Source organism: Neophocaena asiaeorientalis, unplaced genomic scaffold (genome assembly GCF_003031525.2).
Source record: "Neophocaena asiaeorientalis asiaeorientalis breed wild unplaced genomic scaffold, Neophocaena_asiaeorientalis_V1.1 scaffold254, whole genome shotgun sequence".
Taxonomy (NCBI): Eukaryota; Metazoa; Chordata; class Mammalia; order Artiodactyla; family Phocoenidae; genus Neophocaena; species Neophocaena asiaeorientalis.
The window spans coordinates 8,203,458-8,225,769 of NW_020174705.1; the positions used below are offsets into that span (position 1 = coordinate 8,203,458).

The window sequence follows — 22,312 nt, forward strand, 5'->3', positions numbered from 1 at the left end:
CTTTGATTTCTGTCCCTCATTGATGATTCTAGAGAGCTGGGGTCTAAATGCAATGGCCACAGATACCTGCATGTTTAAAAACATCCTGGGGCTTACACAGCTCCCTCTGATAGACAAGGCCATTGTTTGCACAATGCTTGACAAAAGAGCACAGCATTTTACATACATTGTCCCACCGGGGCCTCACAAATGCCCAGTAGGGAAATATTAATTATTATTTTCTCCTATGTTGTCTATGAGCAGATGAGGTTCTGAGAGGCTAAGGCAGCCTGAAGCTCATCGGCAGTATTTCCGAACTCTGTACACAAACCCTCTATGGCAGGACTGTCTAGGAGAACTTTCTACGATGATGGAAATATTGAGCACTTAACATGTGATTAGTGCAACTGAGAACCTGAGTTTTAAATTTTATTTCATTTCATTAATTTAGATTCCGGTGTAAATGGCCACACGTGGCCGGCAGCTACTGAAGTGGCCGCCATGGTGGCTCCTGGTGGGCGGGGGAGGTGGAGGGAGCGAGGGCCCTGGGCTCTCCTTGCTCCGACTCAAAGACCTGTGCCTTTGATCTCTTTCCCACTGAAGGAAAAATGTTCCCATTGTTGAAAAGAAAAGATGTAAAACTCACTGACATCCTCAAGAGTGGGCTTTGTGTTCAAAGACTTTGAACAAGGCGCCTGTATTTCTGAGCCTCATTCTTCTCGCTGCAAAGTGGAGCAGACGTTACCTGCCCTTCGAGGGCTGTTGGGAATAAAGTGATGTTATATAAGGAGATGTGTGCCCAGTGCCCGGCACATAACAAATGCTCAAGACACACAGATGTGTTCAACTGAATTCAGATTTTACAGCAAAGGAGCTTACAACTTTTATGCATTCTGTGGGACAAATCCAGTCCTGAATACTTTATATGCATTATCTCATTTCACTGAGTCCTTTTAACTGAGCAAAGATGGATGCACTACTGCCGTCCCCACGGAATGAGGAAACGGAGGCACTTAGAGGTAAAGTAAGGGACACAGCTGACCAGCTTAGGTAAGCGTCAAAGCAGCATTTGGACTTGACGCAGTCTGATGACAAAGGCCACAGACCTAACTACTCTGACCATGTTACCCATAAGACTTGTGGAATAAATGGAAACAGCTCTGTCTACTACTTTGAGATTCAGACTGGGGGTTACAGCTCTACACAAAGCCCAGCGTTATGAAAAAAGTGGAAGGATCAGACCAGAGTCGTCAGTTTTAAAAGATTTGGTGGGTCGTTCAGTTTCATCTGTCTCTTTCCCAGGAGATGCATAGCCCTGTAAGGTCTGGAGTCACCTCCACAGAAAACATCTCTTGCCCTCAACACATCCTATCCTACATGTCTGGGAGACATTTAAGCATAGATGGCCACAGCTTCTGGTTGAGGGTAGGGGGTCAGAAAGAGAAAAAGGCCACCTGAAGCCCAATTTAGACCAAAAGCATTCGGGGGATTGGAGCTGCGATGGTGGGAGACCGAGTGACATCTTAGCCTGCAACGTAATTGGCAGCACTGGATTTGGAACAACACAGAGATTACAGGCTGGCACTGGAGCGAAGAGCCCCTCAGAACTCAGAGCCATCAGCTGGAAGCTTGAGGGCTCACAGGGAGGCGACACAGTGATGCTTCTCTGCTTGGTGTTTTCTTCTCCTGCTTTTCAAGGGGAGATCATCTATGTCTCTGCCTTCCCAGCTCCTACTGAGCCACATGGCTGTCACTGGCTCAGTGCTTCTTCCACTGGGTGGGTGAGGCTCAAAGATCCGGTCTGAGAACCGTGATGGGGACAGAGGCCCTACCCAGCCCGCCTCTCTGCCTCTGCTCCCTACAGAAGGGCAAGCACTTCTCCAAACATTTGTGACAAATGAAACGACATCTCGGCTCCCCAGTGCAAGGGATGAAACAGAACCGGAGTCTGAAAATTCATGCTGTGCTGTGCTGGCTGTGTGATGTGCCCACCCCCCGCCAGGCATCACGGAGGCTGTGTGGGTGCTGTCACCCTCTCCCTGTCACCCGCAGCCCTCAAGGAAAGCAAACGATAAAAAATGACAGTAATTCAGAATGAGAGGGGGAAATAATACCTCCCCTCTGCAAATTTGCCAAGAAGCAAAGTAAGGAGGACTGTCATGTGTGCTCCATGCCACTTTAACCCAGCAGTTTCCTGCCAGATTTTTTGACAGCTTTGAAGAGCTGCCACAGCTTTCTGAAGTGTGTAGATCTGACCCTGTTACTTCCGTTGATCTCTCCTGTACCTACACGATGGCCTGAATGTTCACTCCTGGCCCCAAGACTGTTTACCGGCAAAGCTGATTCTCCCTACAAAAGGGGACACCATGGCCCCCAGTCAAGGCATGGCCCCTTTGGGGAAAGGGACTTGTATTGTCAAGTGGCTTGACGTTTCCTAATCAAAAGTTTCCGGTTTTAGCTCATCATCTCCTCATCCATGTTTTCAGATGCTCTCTGGGGGTCTCAGCACATTTAAAGGCTAATTATTTAGTTAAAATTAATTATTCATTCATTAACATTCAAGAAGTCTTTAACTAGACATTGACTTGTTCTGTTGAATTAATGAAACCAGTGTGTGTGTGTGTGTGTGTGTGTGTGTGTGTGTGTGTGTGTTATGTGTGTATGTTTTGGAAGTCTAGTCTAAAGCATTACTGAGAATTAAGAATCTCTTTGGGGACTTCCCTGGTGGCACAGTGGTTAAGAATCTGCCTGCCATTGCAGGGAACACGGGTTCGAGCCTTGGTCTGGGAAGATCCTACATGCCACGGAGCAAAAAATCCCATGTGCCACAACTACTGAGCCTGCGCTCTAGAGCCCGTGAGCCACAACTACTGAAGTCCGCATCCCTAGAGCCCATGCTCCATAACAAGAGAAGCCACCGCAGCAAGAAGTCCGCGCACCGCAATGAAGAATAGCCCCCACTCACCGCAACTAGAGAAAGCCTGTGCGCAGCGCTGCCAAAACCAGATAAATTAATAAATTAGTTAATTTAAAAAAAAGAATCTCTTTGACGAGAACTGAATGTATTTTTTTAGGGCACATCAAAGCCTCGCTAGGAGGAGGAGCACATCAGCCAGTAATTCAGGCCAGTCAGCACGTTTGGGCAACTGTGGAACAGTGGACGGGGTTCAGGTCCACCTCTGTGAGCTCTATGAATGAGACCCAGTCATGGGACCTCTTCGAGCTTTGGTTTTCTCATCTGTAAGATGAGGGAATACCTCATTCACAGGGCTGGATATTGGATGGATGGAAACGGGAGTGAAGGTGCTTTGGAAATTGCACACCCTGGTGCAAATTCAGGACTTTGCTGGGGCAGTGATGATGTCATTGTACAGAGAAGCGATGGTGCAGGTCATCATCAAGCACCCAGACACAGGGCTATTAGTGGGTGAAGGGCATTCATGGGCCAAGAAGTGGTACCCCTGAGGATACCTTTGAATGTGCCTGCTTGGGCAGGAGACACTCAATACATACAGAGATTGTACCTGACATCAGCACAGGATGGTCTAAAACAGGCTTCAGGAAAATGGCCTAGAATCACATTATGACTCTGAGTTTGTGAATACAAACTTCAAAGTCAGAATTATACCAACACTGATACACTTTCACTAAGGAAGCATTTTTCAGAGCAAAGTCTGTTACATTAATTTAATTCCTAGATCAATGTCTTGCATAGCATAGTTGAATTGTTTCCAATTTTTTTGGAAACTACTTTCACTGGGATCAATTCTTTTGTGTTGGAATTTTATAAGGATTTGATTCATTGATCAGAATTTGGACCATAATAAATTTTACTAATTTATAACTTCTGCCATTTTGAGTTTTCTTTTGTGGGTATGGTTGCCACCAAGTCCAATTCTTCTGGGTCAAAATTGTTCAGAGAGGCAAAAGTGGCCAAGAAGATTCAAGTCGTCTATGGCTTTGTAGTCAATAACAAATTTCACTCTGTGTGCTTTTTGCTGTTGTCAGTTTAATTTGTGTTGATTAATTCTTCCAGTAATATTCACTGTGAATTGGGTAAAAAAGATGGATGGTGAATATTTACTTTTTAACTGAGAAAATTCTGTGCAGTATCGTAAGACTGAGACAGAGAGAGGCAGAGAAGGAGGGAGGGAAAAATACAGATGGAAGCAGGCTCCAAGGAAAATGAGAAGACAGTGAGAGAGAAAGAGAGAAAGGAAAGAACAGGAAAGCGAGAGTGAGGGAAAGAGACAGAGAAGGAGAAAGAGGGTAAGACAGAGAGGGAGAGAATGAAGAGAGGGAGATGGACTTCCAGGGAGAGACTGAGACAAGAGGGAGGGAGAGGGAGGCAGAGAGATGGAGAAAGAGAGAGAGGGAAGAAGGAAGGAAAGAAGGAGGGAGGGAAGGAGGGAAGGAAGGAGAGAAGGAGGGAGAAGGAGGGAAGGAAAGAAGGAGGGAGGGAAGGAAGGAAAGGAAACAAGGGCAAACATACAGTTTGCCTACTGACTAACAACCACAAAAACAGGAAAAGGTTAAAGTGATACAGAAAATCCCTTCTTTGTTACTGTTGAATTTAACATGGAATTTAACAAACTAACCTTGTCCAAGTTGGTGATAGATAATGTAATGCAATCTTTTAATTTTTCAGAAGAGAAAACCGAAGGCTGGAGGTCTCAGTCCCGGGTGTTCCGCAGAGTCAGTGCTCCCAGACCTGTCTACCACCTGCCAAAGCAACGCATCCTCGAGGCACTGCTGCAGGGCTTCCCAAATCTGAGCGCATGTCCTCAGGTGGGATGTCGGGTCAGAGGAGTACTACTGTGGGGTTTTGGGTAAGTCTGTGCACATATCTAAACCTTCATTTCCCCATCTGACCAGAAGGAAAACAACCTCTCCCATGTGGTTGTACTCTGGTTGAAGGAAGGAACGGCTATAAATTTGCTTGAGGAATTGTAAAGCACTATGCAAATGCTATTCTTTCTTCATGTTACCACTCATGTTCTGCCATAGGAAAAGTATTGATTCCTGCTGACATGTAAATCTTTTATAGAGTTTCTTAGTAGATACTCTTCAAGGGTTGGGATCAGAGTAAACATTCTACTGCAGTTATTCCATGGTGCACAGCATATTATGAAAAATGCTCATGTTACAGAGAATGTTTTCTTTGTTCAGACTTTTCCTGAATGTTTCCTATGTGCCAGACACTGCTCTTTGCCTGCATATCTCATTTAATCCTTACAACAGTTCTAAGTGCAAGTTCCTAAGTGAAGAAATCATACTTACCATCATCTTATAAACAAAAAAAACGAGATCTAAGAAGTTAATTAACTTGTCTAAGGTCCCACAGCTGAATGTTAGCAGAGAGGGAATTCGAATCCAGGATGCTGGCTTTTAAGCATCATAACACACTCCTGGTAGTGACAATGATCCTGCTAAACTTGCCACACACTAGGACTGAAAGACAGGGACTCTCAAAGGCCAGAAAATATATGAAAGTGAGAGACTGGGAAAAGAATCAATATTTAATGAAACCCTATATGTGTCTGATACAGTGCCGGCTACTTTCCCTAAGTCAATTCATTTAATTCTCAAAAGAATCTGGGAGACAGGATTTGAAAGATGTGGGAAACAGTCTCAGAGAGGTTATTTAATTTGCCAAAGGTCACACAGTTGGTAATTATCAGAGTCAGAATATGAAGCTAGGTATTTCTCAATCCAAAGTTGATGCTCCGCACCATGGGGTCACTCAGAAAATAAGTCAATCAATCAATCAGTTGAATAAGACTAACCTCTTCTAGAAGGTATAAATACTCTGACCCAGAAATTCTACTTCTTGAGATCATTCCTAGAGAATTACTTGCAGAAGTGCCTAGAGGACTCATCATGGAGTTTTAACGTGCCCTTATTACTAAGAGCTCCCTGGAGGGAAACAGTCTAATAAACTGTGATGTATGTAAACCATGGAATTCTTTCCAGCCGTCAAAGAGAATGAAGGCAAAAGACACCTACAGATATGGAAGGTGCCTCAAACACATTATTAATTGAAAACCAAACTGCGCCTTACTGTTTGATAGCATGAATTCATAAAAGTGCTAACGAAAGATCAAGATGAAAAAAATTAATTACATGGGACTGAGAGAACTGATGAGGATGATTATAATTTTTGTGACTTTCTGTTTGAATAAAAAAAAATCCCACAAGGACTCAGAGGCAAAAAATATACAAATCAATTTTCACTGCAAAGTAAAGGAGCTGTTAGAGTGGAGGATTACTGGACTGAATGTCAATATTATGACACAGTATGAGTGTGTTTCGTGTTTGGTAATTGCAATCATTGTTGCTTTTGTTGTGGCCATCCATTTACAATGCCAGTGTCATTGGTGTCAGTCTATTTATTTGGTGTCAGTCTATTTATCTCTTGTAAAAATAAAATACAGTGTGTGTGAAAAAAAAAAAAAGGAATCTACCTGCCAATGCAGGGGACACAGGTTAAAGCCCTGGTCCGGGAAGATCCCACGTGCCGCGGAGCAACTAAGCCCGTGCGCCACAACTACTGAAGTCCGCGCACCTAGAGCCCGTGCTCTGCAACAAGAGAAGCCACCGCAGTGAGAAGCCCGTGCATCGCAACGAAGAGTAGCCTCCGCTCACTGCAACTAGAGAAAGCCCATGTGCAGCAACGAAGACCCAACACAACCAAAAAAAACCCCAAAAAACTCATAGAACTAGCTTAAAATTTTTCTTCTCCTTCAATTCTCCACAATTACATTAATTTCCTTTCTGATTTTTATAATTTTTTTCTGCTTACTTTGTGGTTATATCCTCTTCTTCTTATTTTTTCCTAAGGTAGATGCTTGCATTATGGTTTACCCATCTATTTTTTTACCAGTGTATTTGGTTGATGGCATAAATTTCACGGTAGGCACTGCTTTTGCTACATCTCACAATATAGCTCAAAATAAATTTAATTTCTCTTGAAAAAAAAACCCACATTATTAATTGAAAACCAAACTGTGCCTTACTGCACAGAGTTTGATAGCATCCCACAGAAGAAAATTTTATAATTATGTGTGAACATATAAATATATGCAAATGCATCTAACAAAGGTCTAGGAGAAACGGCATGTATATCAGACAGATAACAGTGCTTACCTGGTGGGGGTGGGGGTGATTTGGGATTGGGACGTGGTCAAATGGATGCTTATTTATCTGCATTTTTTACAATGAGAATATATTTTTTAATGAGAAGCAATGCAGCATAGTGATTAAGGGCATAAATGCTACAGCCAGTTCAAAACCCAGCTCTGAAGCTTACGAGCACTTGCCTGGCAAGGGATTTAACCTCTGCATGACTGTACAGGGGGGCCAAATGTGCCGTCCTAAATTGTGTCTCTTAGGCATGAAGACTAAGTTAGGCTGATTATTTTTAAGAAACGAAGACTCAGGAAGCCTTTCTTTTTACCTCCTCCTTACCTGCCTAAATAACTTAGATGAAGGGTCTGTTCCCGGAATAGAGCTACCACCAGAGATGTCTGCAAAGAATACAGGCTAAGTGTGTTGGGAGAAACCAGGCAGGGCCTGGAGATCAGACTCCTCTCTGTGTCCCACTGTCTCTGCCAGTGCAGCAAACATTTATTTACCAAGCATTTGCTCTTCCATTTCCATGTGAACAGCTTCCTCCCCTTTGAAGTCTCAAACTCCCACCCCCAACATCCTCGTTTGTCTTTAGCTGAAGACGGTATTTAAGGTGAGGCTTGGGCCATTTTGGTAAGTAACCCAGTTCTCCTGGGTCTCTCCCACGTATATATGTTATTCAAGTTTTGTTTGACTTTCTCCTGTTAATCTATCTCCTGTCAATTTAATTCTTCAACCAGCCAGGAAAAAGCTAGAAGAGTAGAGTAAAATTTCTCCCCCACTCCCAACAATAGTTTCTCTGTGTACACAGTGGAGATGCTGGATGTACCAACCCTCATGGGGCGGTTGTGAAGATTAAATGAAGAATTATAGGTAAAGTGCTTACAAGAGCGTCTGGCACAGAGCAAGGACAACCAAGCAACTGAGATTAGGAAGCAGGGATGGACACTAGCTAGCAGAATAATCGCATTGCCCAATGGTGGCGGTCTACACCCAGGAGCCCGTACTGCATTCACGTGCACTGGGCATTGGGGTGCACTACAAGGTCACTCCCCACAGCACACGCTCGGGTGGAGCGCTGGGGGGTGAGGCCTCCCCCACAGACCCCGGAGGAGAGCCTTCTGCGGCAGTGCTCACATCGGACACCTGTCGGACACTGGTGCCTAAGGGAGCGTGTTGGGTTGAATAGTGTCCTCCCAAAATTCACATCCACCAGAACCTGGGAATGTAATCTTATTTGGAAATTGGGTCTTTCCAGATGTAATTAGTGAAGGATCTCAGGACAAAATCATCCTGGATTTAGGTGGGTCCTAAATCTGATGACTTAGAAGAAGAATCCCTTATAAGAAGAGGAGGGACTTCCCTGGTGGTGCAGTGGTTAAGAATCCGCCTAAAAAAAAAAAAAAAAAAAATTTTATATTCCTTCTCTTTTAGTTTGCATATTCATTTTATTTCTTTCAACAGAATTTTATTTTAATGTGTTCTATTTTTGTGGCAAAGTCTTTTATTGATCACTCTGTCATACTTCTCTGCAATAAATATATGTATATAAATTCAAAAAAAGAATCTGCCTGCCAATGCAGGGGACACGGGTTTGAGCCCTGGTCTGGGAAGATCCCACATGCTGCAGAGCCACTAAGCCCGTGCGCCACAACTACTGAGCCCACGTGCCTAGAGCCCGTGCTCTGCAACAAGAAAAGCCACCACATTGAGAAGCCTGCACACTGCAACGAAGAGTAGCCCCTGCTCTCTGCAACTAGACAAAGCCCGCGTGCAGCAACAAAGACCCAACGCAGCCAAAAATAAATAAATGAATGTATTCGAAAAAAGAGGAGACACGCAAGGAACAAGGTCATATGGAGACAGAGGCAGAGATTTGAACGATGCTGCCACAAGCCAAGAGGCCCCAGAAGCGGGAAGAGACAGGAATTTCTCCCCAGAGCCTTCGGACGGAGCGTGGCCCTGCCAATACCTTGCTTTTAGACTTCTGGACTCCAGAACTGGGGGAAAATACATTTCTCTCGTTTTAAACCCCCAAGTTTGTGGTTATTTGTTATGGCAGCCACAGGGAACTACCACAGTGGGGAAAGCTGAGGCGTGGTATCCGAATTCCTATTGCTCTTCTGCCTGCATTTCTCTCGATGGAATGAGGCTGGACTTGCTAAGGCAGAGGCTGCTGTCTAGGCCCCAAGCACTCACCACGGGGTATGGACAGCATCTCCCAACCTGTGCTAAGGCCTCCCATGGCCTGAGCTAGCCCAGCACCGGGAAAACTCACTCCTCCCCCTGCTGCTAGAGCAAGAGAACACACAGGGCTGATGCTTTAACACCGAGACCATTTTAGCACCTGGGTCAGTGGGAGCTTGTTTACAGTTTTCACAGTGGAGAGAAAGGAAGCACACTACTGAGGTTTTCCAAACCTGAGCCACTGATGGGCAGGAGCGCCAGCTTCCCTGGTTCTACCTCCCCACCCGCCCCCCAGCCTCATACGCCTCCCAGAATCCTTCGCTTGTCAGGACAAGCAGACAGTTAGATGTCATGAGTAGAAAGAGATGCTGGGCGGAGTCTGAACAGCAGCTCTGCCAATCACGTAACCTTTGAACAAGTTGCTTCTGCTCCTTGAGCCTCAGTTTCACCTTCTGCAAAATGGAGAGAACACCTATTTGGCAGAGTTGAATCAGGATGAAATGAGATGACATACTTGGAAGTCTCCATGTGCATCTGACAATCAATAAGCAGAGGTGATTCCTAAGGAGACAAGGAGATGGAATCTGCCAGGGAGCTCCTGCTTGTTCAGTCTCTCCAGGGAGAATTTCCTAACCACGTGTATCTGAATACAAGGAATACATCCTGTTTTTGGTTGGTTTTCCTCTGTGAGTTCATTTTTTTTCTCCATTTCAATGAAAGAAGAAATATTGACCGTTTTAAAAGCAGTATCAAGACTTTCAAAGGAAAAAGAGACATTTTGAATTATGAAGAGAATTAGTTCTTGGTTTTGTATAATGCTGCGTAATTAGAAATAGGCTAATTGTCCACTGTTACGGGAATGTTCATATTCAGCATTTTAAGTTGTGACTCAAAGCACAGGCTCTGGAGCAAGTGTGACCACAGATGAGCTATTTTAATCTCTCTGTGCCTATTTCTTCGATTGTAAATCACTATCTCGTAGGGTTGTTATGAGGTTTAAATAAGATACTGCAGGCAAAGCATTCAAAACAGTACCTGGCACATAGGTAAGCTCCCATTAAATGGTATCTATCAGTTTGAAATACCTCTCTTAGTTCCCAAAATAATTCAGGCAGGTCATTCAAACTGCAGAAGAAGGTTTAAACATATCGATAAAGCAATTTGAGTGAACTGAATTCTGAGATGGAATAGCAGGTAAGGGCTTAGGGAAAGTCTGAAAGCAGATATTCAGGCCATAAGCTCTCTGCAGTTGCTAACAGAAAATCATAAATTAAGCTCTGAATTATGTAGAAACCCAAGCAAAAAGAACACTACGAGTAGTTACAGGACTTGCGTTGTCCACAAGATAAAAGAACCTTACAGTGAAGCAGGACAATGCTGTTTACTGTACAGAAGTCTGAGAAATGAGGTAGGATGACATTGTGAACAAATTGGCACAATAATGGTATCAGCAAGGTTTCTGAAATAACTATTTCTTGGAGGGCCCTCCAATGCCAGACAAGGTATGATGAAAATGCATAGCAGTAAAAGTTAAATTAATTAATCTTCCTCTAGCTCAGTGAAATATCTCCTAGTCATTAAATGTGATAATTGTCCAACAAAACCATACAGATTTAACTGAGAAAAGTCAAACAGATTTGCATGGACACCGATTCAGTGTGTGTAAACTATGAACATGGGTACAAATCCCCGAAGAAAATGCAGGAAGAACTGAAGAATTATGTTCAGAAGAAACTTTTTTTCTTCTTATTATGAGTAATACTTTTGTTGCAGAAAATGTGTTAAGTATAAAAGGGGTAGAAAGAAGCCCACAACCCTCATCATCTAGCAATGTCTCTGATAACCTTTGATGTATTTCATTTCAGTTTCCTTTCTTCTTTTCTCTTTCCTTCTCCTTCCATCTTTACAGAATTGGGATCCCACTTTATTCAACTTTTCCCCCATTTTTTTCTATTTTTAATACTTTATGGGTGGCCTTGAACATCCATTAATATAGTTTTAATGGAGTTTCACAAGAGGTAATTTCAAGTACAAAAAAGATGTCTCTGCTTCCTTGAGGTTTTTATTAAGGGTAAAATTCCTACCTCTCTGATGTGGTAGCAATTATTTCTGAGCTTAACTTGCAGTGTGGGGGTGGATCTCAGAAACCAGGTCACTGTAGATCTGATGTCCTCTGGAGACGACGCTATTCCAGTTAAGAGAACAGCTCACTGAACCTTGAGGTCTACAAGGTTCTACAAGGTTCGGTGTTATGTTATCGAACTCAGCATCGGGAAATGAACCCTCTGAGTGGGATTCTGCTTGACTGACAAAATATAGCTCATAAATCGTGCTCAGATGGCACCCTTGAAAGAACTTGCTCTGCATGGCCCCTCAACATCAATGAGCATCCTTATGTCTTCCTGGTCTACCTTGGCAAGTTCAACATCCCTGGACCAGTTTCCTTTGAGGATGGAAAGGATGCTATGATCTTATCAACTCCCAGATTGTCAATTGATAATTATGTATTATATAATACATATATATTATATACAATATTAAATATATATATACATATATATAAAATTTGCCTCCACAAAGAATCTCTATGGCATGCAGATTACTTCAAGCTGAAAGCAATCAGGGCCCAAAAGACTCAAGAAGAAACTCTGACCTTCCTCCTAACTGCCTGAAAGAACTAGATTGAGGGCCTGTTCCCAGATTAGAGCTATCAGCAGAGAATACGGTGGGCTAAGTGTGGTGAGGAAAACTCTAGGCAGGGCCTAGAGATCAGAGTGTACGACACTGTCTCTGCCTGGTCCAACAGGTGTTTATTTACCAAACATTTGCTCCCCATCTCCATATGAATTGCCTTCCTCCCCTCTGAAGTCCCAAACCACTACCCTCAACATCCTCTTTTGTCTTTAGCTGAAGATGGTATTTAAGGTGAGGGTTTGGCCATTTTGGAGAGTTACTCAGGTCTCTCTCATGTATACACGTTATTAGGCTTCTGTTTGATTTTCTCTTGTTAATATGCCTCACGTCGGTTTAATTCTCAGACCGGCCATAAGAATCTAGAAGGGTAGAGGAACATTTCTTCCTCCCCAATAATATAATATGTGACTTCGGTCTCCATTTCTCCCTTGAGCTCTGACCTCATATATCCAGCTGCCTCCCTGGCATTGCCAAGTTGGGAAGCAAGCCCAACTCCTACAGTCAATAATTCTACAATGTAAGTTCTTAGTTAAATAGCGTGTTGGGTAATTAGTTAACCTTGTAGAGCCTTAGGTTCTTCATCGCTTAAAGTACCCAGCGCCTAGGAGTAATAGTACACAGCTCAAAGGAATAATAATACTCAGGTCATAGGAGTGATAGTACTCAGCTCTGAGGAGTGTTCTGAGGATTAAATGAGATTATGCATGTGAAGCGCCTGGAGCTGCATCTCACAGATTGTTAGGTTTCAGTCAATGCAGAGATGAAATATGATGATGTTGTCCCGAAGGCACTGCCGACTTAACTCATCCAAACCTAAATCTGTGTTCCTCCACGCCTCTGCTCATTCTGAGCCCTTCCTCTTCTTGGTCCTGTCCATTCCTCACAGAACACCATCTCTCAATAGTCAATGAATTAATCTCTCAAAACAGGGATTCCTCACCCCTACAGGCTTGGAGAAGCTGTGTCTTAGAACAGGGGTTCAGTGCTCACCTCTTCTATAAAGACAGTTCTGACACTTGCCAATAGATGTGACCACCCTCATCCTTCGATTTTTACAGACACATTACACAGTTTGGGCCTTGTAGAAAAATGCCTACTGGCAAAAGGCAACCCTCCTTTCCAATTCCTCTCCCAAACTACTCAATGTAAATGAAGGCAAAAGATGCCCGTCTGTTTCCCAACATTGTTGGGCTGAAAATGAAATCAGACAGGGGACTGGGGGGCCTGATGCCGAAAATTAAAGCTTCTAAAGGAAACTGGGACTTTTTCATAAATTTATATACACATAATTGGACATGAAAACCAGTTAAAATAAAAAACATAAACCATCCCACTATGTCTTCAAATATTAGCCTCTTCAGAGTCGTAGGAATGTTGATTGTTTAATTGAAATCCGGCATAAGTGCTATGCTTGCAGTTTTGCCTACTTGCCAAAACTGCTTGGAGAACATCAGCTTCTGATGACTGAGCGTTTATAAATCTAAATCTGTCCCCACTCGTTTCAGCTTCAGTTCCCTCTTCTAAAGCAGATGGTCCCGAAATTCGATTAGTGTGCATCAGGATCACCTGAAGAGCTTGTTACCGCATGCAGATTCCCAGGCCCCTGCCCCAGAGATGCTGGTTCTGTTGGCTCAGTGGGGCTCAAGAGTCCACAACTTTATCAGCACCCCTACTGATTCAGACTCAGGCTACGCTTTGCGAAACGCTGGTGTAGAAGCCTGGGGTCATGAAATGCCCGTCCGCCTTTGGTTCGGGAGAACCCCACATGTCAGAACAGACTTGTTCCTGGAAAACCTTACCTATCAGTGTTTGTACAACAAACATTCGGTGCAAATCCTATTTTCTCACTGATTTACTTGATATTTTCTGGGATACTTTATCTCCATTTATTACACATTTCAACAAACAATGATACTTAACAACTTAGTTTCAAACGACACTTAACAACTCAGTTTCAAGTTTCTCTGTCCCTATGCTCTTAGATGATTCTGCATCCCGAAGATAAGCTGCATGTTTATATTGGCTGGCTTACTCTTTATACGCATAATTTATTGAACTCTTTTAGAATAGTAGTTCTCAAATTTTAGCTTGTATCAAAATCACCTGGAGCGGCAGCATGCTTGTTAAGATGCAAATTCACAGGCTCCATCATTAAAGAGAAGGTCTTGTGTTGGGTCCAGAAATTTGCGTTTTTACCAGTAACCATTTGATTCTGGTAGAGTTGGTCCATTGGCCAGGCTTGGAGACACCCAGCTTTGGAGAATTATTCTAAATCCTTTCTGCAAAAATGACAGCTGTTTATAATTGTGGTTTGTCTGGATTTTGTATTTTGGAAAGTTCTAAATAAGTGTTCGAGTGTTGACACAAGTAAAAGAATCTCAGAATTATTTCAGAGATTGGAGAATCCAGCCCTTTCACTTTTTAGATAGGGAAACTGAGGTTCAGAGAGGTGACATGACTTATCTAAGGCCACAGCTAGCTAATGATAGAGCCCAGACTCAAACCAAGCTGGGACTCTCATTCAACCATAATGCAAAATCCCCCGTGTCCCAGACTCTTCCAGGAAGTTACAACCCATAAAAAAGCTTCCCCATTTCACTGACCCTGGTGTATACGAACATATATTCACTAAGCCACAGATATCACTGAGACTTGTGGGTGGAGGGGTAGGACCCAGTAGCTGAGCTACATGCTCTGGGATTTTTAAGCCAAGCCTCACTGGATTTAAGGGTATTGGGGGTAGGAATATCCTGAAATTCAACAATTCAGAAACACATAGGGTACCTCCTCCCTCTACCTTCCAGAGGGATAGAAACTTCTAGAGATGCTGTACATGGTGAAGGAAGGGAATAACTATTTTTTAAAGCTGGAGTTTATTATTATTATTACATGAGAAATTTGTTTTATTATTCCTTACACCCTCATGATATTTACTCTTGTAAAATTATTTCATAACACATTTCATATTTTAAAGTAATGTATTTCATAATGAAAAATTTTAAAAGCAAATGAGATGGGAGAGGGAAAAGGCAACTATAAGTGTGGTGTAGTAGACACCTGAAAGACAGAAGTCTCAGGATGATGAGCAGATACGATCAACACAAAGAGTTTGTCAGATATTGGTGCAGTTCAGTGGTGGCAGTTCTTAAATTTTGGTTCTCATAATCATTTGAGAAGTTGTATTCATCTCTCATACTCTACACCAAGAAAAATTTCGAATATTAAAAATGCCACCAAAATAGAAAACGGGAGAAAATTATTTTGTAACCTGAGTGAAAAGGATTTTTGAATTACAACTCAAACTCCAGAAGCCATAAAAAAGATTGATAGGTGTGACTACAAAAAACATAGATCTCTGTGGAAAAAAATATCTACAAGCTCAAAAGACAAGCTAACAGCAGCAAAAAAAACTGGGACAGGGCTTCCCTGGTGGCGCAGTGGTTGAGAGTCCGCCTGCCGATCCAGGGGACACGGGTTCATGCCCCGGTCCGGGAAGATCCCACATGCCGTGGAGCAGCTGGGCCCGTGAGCCATGGCCGCTGAGCCTGCGTGTCCGGAGCCTGTGCTCCGCAACGGGAGAGGCCACAACAGTGAGAGGCCCGCGTACCGCAAAAAAAAAAAAAAAAAAAAAAAAAAAACTGGGACAAACATTTGTAATCACATCACAAATAAAGGGCTCATTTCTCTAATAGATAAATTAATAAGAAAAACCATCAAATCAACAGAAAAAAATAAGGCACACTTTCAAAAAAGGAACTGCAGAAGGCTTTTCATTACATTTGGTAAAAATCTACTGATAACAAGATGGTGCATATTAAAAAATATTTTGTCACGTTTTACCTATTAGCAAAATTTTAGAAGACTGATGATACACTGTGTTGGCAAAGGTTTTGGGGAGATACGTACCCTCATTCATTGATGGTAAAGGTGAATTTCCTTGGAAGGGAAATTTCTCAATGTCTGTCAAAATTACTACCACGTGTAGTCTTTGACCCAGCAGTCCGAGAAATTTATTTGACATTGGATGTGACACATAGGTAAGGATGTCCACTGCAGTATTGTTTGTAACAACAAAAAATGACATCCTAAATATCCGTTAGTCGGAGACTGACTAAATACCGTATGATACACTCACACGATGAGACTATAAATCTTTAAAAATTAACTCTGTAGCTATTTATGCTTTGATAGAGAAAGATCTGGAAGGACACACAGGAAAGTAGTAAATGTGGCTACTATGGAGGGTACTAGGCGAATAAGGAACAGTGTGGAAGGAAGGCTCTTCACTGTTTATCTTTTTATATACTACTTTTTGATTTTTGAATCATGTAAATGTACTATCTATTCAAAATTTAATTTAAATAACTTAAATAATTCACTGAGGAACCTGTTAAACATGTAAGTGTTTTCCCCTGATATTAACTCCACTGAGACAGAATCTCCAGGAATGTCCTCACCCCTAAGGGTGCATGTAGTTATTTCTTAAAAAGAAAAGACTCACACCCCTTTAGCTCTAGTTTCGGAGTTTAAAGTAATGTGTCATGCATCCCCCTCATGGGAGATTGAATATAGGGTAAGCCCACCATCTGCCCAAGTTTGCTAAGATGGATGTTATAACTATTATATGGCTTCCCGAGAACAATTTGTATAATTTATGGCCAGGGATGGTTTCTATTTCTCTACTCCTTTTTGTTTGCATTATTTTAAAAAAGTGAAAAAGAAAGAAAACAACCCATTTTGTGCTCTGGGTGGCAGATGGATGAGGAGGGAAACAGCCAGCCTTCAAGCATTTTTTCTAACTATTGTCATCACATTTATGCTCATGGTTTGTCCAAAGCAACAGTATATATCATGAAAAGACCACAGTGAAAACAAACAAAAACCCATATCCATGGCTAAGCTGCAAAGTCATCAAAATTTTGTCTTTTCTGGTATCTACTAAAATTGAACATACCACATTCTATAGCTCAGCAATTTCCACTCTTAGGTATATAACAAGAAAAATGTACTCACTTGTACAACAAAAGACATGTAGGAGAAAGCCCTTAGGAGCTTTACTCATAATAGCCCCACATGGGACACTACCCTAACATTCATCAGGATTAGAAAAGATGTGTGCATTTTGGTATATCCCCACAGTGAAATTCCACACAGCAATGAGAATGAAAGAACTGGGATGACACACAACGATCTCACCAACAGAATGATGAGTCAAATAAAGACAAACAAGAAAGAAAACATACGGTATGATTTTATTATATGTTAGAATAACAGGGCAAAAGAATCTACTGCTTTAGAAGCGAGGATGATCCACGAAGAGAGTAACTGGAAGAGGGGTGTGTGTATGTGTGTGTGTGTGTGTGTGTGTGAGTGTGAGTGTGTGTGTGTGTGTGTGTGTGTGTGTGGTGGGGGGTTGTAAGGATTGGTGACATCTTGTTAATTGAACTGGATGGTCAGATCAGTTTGGACAAAGTCATCCAGCAGTATACTTAATACTTGTACTTTTCTGCATTTTTTGTTATGCTTTTTAGTAAAAAGTTTAAAAAAGTCATTCCAAGCCAGAATGAGCAGTGTGTGAATGAGTTTTAGATAAGAAATGGGTTCAGCTTCTAAATAAATGCTGTCCCAGCCCCTGTTGAGATACCAAAGAGATTCCAAAGAGACTGAAATGACAAAATGTCATTGGCCAAAGCTCCTGGAAATTATGCAGAGATCCGGGCTTAATGGTTTAGAGGGGCCCCCTCTGCCCCACCAGACACAAAGAAGCAGCAAGGCCTTCGCAATGGGCCTGCAGAACAGCCCACAGGAAGAAGCTGTGCATTAATTGGCAAGGAGAATGCACTACCTCCCGTTTTACTTGCCAGGGATCCCTGACAGTTGAGATGGTCCACGTAAGTAAATTTTCTGGATAAGCAAAACTTTCCTTAATAAACAATCCTTTCATTTAAAACAGAATCTTTTTTTTTTTTTTTTTGCGGTACACGGGCCTCTCACTGCTGTGGCCTCTCCCGTTGCGGAGCACAGGCTCCGGACGCGCAGGCTCAACGGCCATGGCTCACGGGCCTAGCTGCTCCGCGGCATGTGGGATCTTCCCGGACCGGGGCACGAACCCGTGTCCCCTGGATCGGCAGGCGGACTCTCAACCACTGCGCCACCACGGAAGCCCCAGAATATTTTTTAATGGAACCCTTTCAAAAACACATTTCACACTTCCCTGACTTTTCAAAAAGTTGAAGAGTCCATGGAATAGAATTTAACCTTTACAGCAAATAACAACACTAGCAATTATGTCCTATCTCTGTGCCAGGCACTGTCCGAAATGTTTTACATTACATTACAAATTTTCTCTCTTAGTCCTCATAAAACTCCTATGAATTAGGTCCTATCATTATTCCCATTTTATGTATGAGGATGAGAGTGACTGAAGAACTGTCCAAGGTCATAAAACAGGTCTTCTGTTTACAGCTTCAGTTATTTCGTGTCTGCTATCCTCCACAATGCCAACAGGTAGACGGAAATGTTAGCTGTACCTTTAGAGAGACTGAGTTCTCAGCTTTTCTCTCCGTATTTCCTTTCTCCTTCCTCAATGTGACACTCTTAGATTTCACAGAAAGCTACATGCCATAAACTCCTATCTAAAATCAGATGAAAACTTACAGTACTTTGTTTTCACCACTTTAAATAAACTCCATCTCCTTAGATCTCCCTATTAGCTAAAATATCCCATTGAGTTGGACCAACTTCTTTATCAGTTTAAGAAACCCCTCTGGTTCTCTGCATTTCAAAGTGTCCTGGATTTGCTTTTTCTTAACACAGTTCAGAAGGAAGCCTGTGATACTCATCAGATTAGCAAAAGCAGCCATAAACTGGGGGCCTTCTTGACTTCCAGCTCGGCTCTCGAGAACATACAACAGTGGGGGCAGACAGGCACAAAGGCAAGGCTTGCAGAGTCATTTTCTGTAAGGTGTGTGGACGGGCAGGCCTGCAGAGCAAAAGAAACCGTCATCCTTACCCTGTTTTCAAGCTGACCAAGGCGTCCTCTACTCCCTTCTGATTAAATCTGGTCATGTACTGATGCATGTAGGGGTAGTTGTTCCGAATGTTTCTCTCCGTACTGCCGTTGGGCACCGTGCCAAATCGAAAGGGAGGGGAATAGTCGTGAGGTCTCTGAAACTGAAGAGAGACAGAGAAAGAAGGAGGAGGAGGAAGAATCAGCCATCATTCTGTCTTGCCTCAGGTGTTACACATATGCACGCGCTAGCACAGGACAGTAAACACCCACTCATTTTTGTGCTTCCTTTCTACTTAATCACACCTTCCACTGGTCTGGGAGCTCCAGGAAGTCAGAAACAGTGTCTGTCTTCTTCCTTACTGTTCCTCAGTGCCCAGCATAGGGGCTGGCTGGGTGTGCAATAGGTATCTGTTGGATGGAATTTTTCGTCTCCATTATAGAGACCAGCCTAGTCCTAGGCTCACAGGTAGTGCTCAGGAAATGCTGATTAAGCTGGAATTAATGTATGACTTCAGTTCATTCATCTGCCTTATCGTGAAATCTTCTGAGATCCTCACCAATCACTCCCTTCTCTGGACCCCATTTACAATTTCTTTCACCTCACCCAGAAAATGAAAAAGGGGAGCAGAATTTGCCACTCCTGAAATACGCCTCTTTGGCATACGGGTTATCTGGGGGCTGGTTATTTTTTAAGAAGCAGCAGACACAGGAGAAACTCTGAAAACTGAGTAGAAGTTAACTCTTTTGGAAGAGGCAAAGTCTTATATTCGTGAGGGTGTCTTCCTCTCTGTATCTGGAAGAGGATGACTAAATCTCTAAAACTCTTATCCATGGAAAAGGCAGCAACTTAAATCTGCATCACTACCATGCCCTTACTTACTGTGCTCTTCCTGGTCTCCTCCCAGAACTGGCCTTTCCTTCTCCCCCCACCCCCCATCACGCCTCCCATTACCCTACATCTTTCTTTTGTCTTCAGCTGAAGACAGTACTTAAGCTGGTGGTTTGGGCTATTTCGGGGAGTTACTCAGTTTTCTTGGGTATCTCCCATATATACAGATGGTATACATGTTTTTCTCCTGTTAAATCTGTCATTTATTATGGAGGGTGGGGGTCTCCACCAAGAACCCAGAAGGGTAGAGGGACAATCATTTTTCTTCCCGTACAAAGACTCTATGTCATTCACTCACCCTCCAGCCATCATTCATTCATTTGCTCATGCATGCATGCAATACTTATTGGGGTCCTAACACATCCCAGGCATAATGGCAGGTTCCATGAACGTTTCTTGAGCTGAAGTCCATACTAACCATTAGCTTCCCGGTGATGCTCATGTCTGGTATGGCCTCTTGAGCCTCCATAAAGGCTCACTGTCCATGCTCTACTGGGTTTCCCTGATTGGCTGATGTTGTCTGTGAAGGGGGTCAGAACAGGCCTCCCCAGGATGTGCCACTTGGATCATGTGGTTGCTTTTTCATTCTATGAACGTTGTGTACTGCATTGACTTATTTTCATACGTTTCATCACCCATGCATTCTTGGGATAAATCTCACTTGGTCATGGCATATTTTTCTTTTTATATGCTGCTGCTTGATTTGGTTTGCTGGTATTTTGGTGAGGATTTTTGCATCAATATTTTAAAAAGATACTGGTCTATCATTTTTTTTCTTGTGATTCCTTTGTCTAGTTTGGTATCAAGGAAATTCTGGCCTCAGAGAATGAGTTAGGTAGTGTTCCTCCTCTATTTTTCTAAAGAGTTTGAGAAGGATTGGTGTTAATTCTCCTTTAAAACTGTTTGGTAAACTTCACCATTGAAGGGGCTTCCCTGGTGGCGCAGTGGTTGAGAGTCCAATTTATATTCTTTTCCATTATAGTTTATTAGAAGATATTGAATATAATCCCCTGTGCTATACAATAGGACTTGTTGTTTATCTATTTTATATATAGTAGTTTGTATCTGCTAATCCCAAACTCCTAATTTATCCCTCCCCCAAGATGTGCCACTTTGGCACATGATTTATTTCTAGCTGAAGGCAACTGAGACCCTGTGGGCTCAAGAGGAACTTTCCCTGCTCTGTTAAAGAATTTAAATTGGGGGCCTTGCCCATAATAAGAGTTATTACCAGAAATAACATTTTATGACCTATGACAGGCAAACATTTAATTACTGAACGTCTGCTCTTCTCATCATCCTGTAAATTACCCTCCTCCCCTCTGGAGCCCCAGGCCCCTAGCCTATTCCTTAGCTCAGGATGGCACATCTACCTCATTTTACCTTTCTGTCTCTGAACCTCTCATAGATGTGGGGTTCCCGTATGTATGAAATTAAGTTAGATTTTCTCCTGTTAACCTGCCTCATGTCAATTTAATTCTTAGACCAGGCAGAACTATCTAGAAGGGTAGAGAAAAGTTCCTTTGCTCCCCATCTGTTCACACCTTCAGTGTTTGGGGCAACCTAACCAGATTGGGAGTCCAGAGCACTAGGTCTAAGTCCCAGAAATACAGTTAAAATCTAGAGGCAGCACAAGGCAATGGTTACAAGTGTGAGCTCAGCCTCACAGGTTCCAAAGTCAGGTTCTATCCCTTACAGACCGTGGGGCCTTAGAGAAGCCACCTGACTTCCCACTGCCTCCACTTATTTTCCATCTGCAGAGTGGGAAACACATGAGTACTTCCCTTGTGGGGTCAATGGGAAGATCTAAAACTACAACTTTTGTCAAGTAATTAGAATAGTACCTGCAACAGAGTAAGCACTCAAAAATAAAACTACTCTTACTCATCATTTCTGCCATCATCGTGGGCAAAAAAAGTAACCTGGGCCTCATTTTTCTATGAAATATGGAATTCTGGAACTAGAAAGTGATGATTATAATGACTAACATGTTTTGAGGATTTGTTGGGGGCCAGCAATGTGCTGAAAACTTTACAAACACTGGCTCATTTAATACTCACAACAACCCTGCCCGGTAGCTAATCTTTGAGGCTCCATTTTACAGATGAAGAAACTGAGGCTCAGAGAGGTTCTATGACCTACTTAAGATTACGCTCCTTGTAAACAGCAGCCCAGATTTCAAACCTAAGGTCTGAACTCTATCATTCCTCCGAGACCATTACTAGCGACCTCTCCTCTTTTAGAGGTGAGGACCTTGAGACCCAGAGAGGGAAGGACAACCAGCAAATCTCTGGCAGAACCAGGGCTGGGATCCAGAGGTCTCTCAGATTTCCACATCAGCATGTCTTCCACGGAACTGAGAAGTGCCGGAGGAAGCGTCCAAGTTTACCCAAGAGTCAGGCTAATCAAAAACACTATTCTTC

The 22,312-nt window shown here is 42.7% G+C and overlaps 1 protein-coding gene across 2 annotated transcripts in view; it reads right to left on the reverse strand.

Annotated features, from left to right (window-relative positions):
• The window catches only part of GRIN2A (glutamate ionotropic receptor NMDA type subunit 2A), a 366,372-nt gene that overhangs the window by 37,862 nt on the left and 306,198 nt on the right, over positions 1-22,312 (reverse strand). For both annotated transcript variants that reach the window (XM_024759609.1, XM_024759610.1), the window contains one exon: positions 19,001-19,161. In XM_024759609.1, the coding sequence (XP_024615377.1) occupies positions 19,001-19,161 (161 nt within the window). The remainder of the gene's footprint in view (positions 1-19,000; positions 19,162-22,312) is intronic.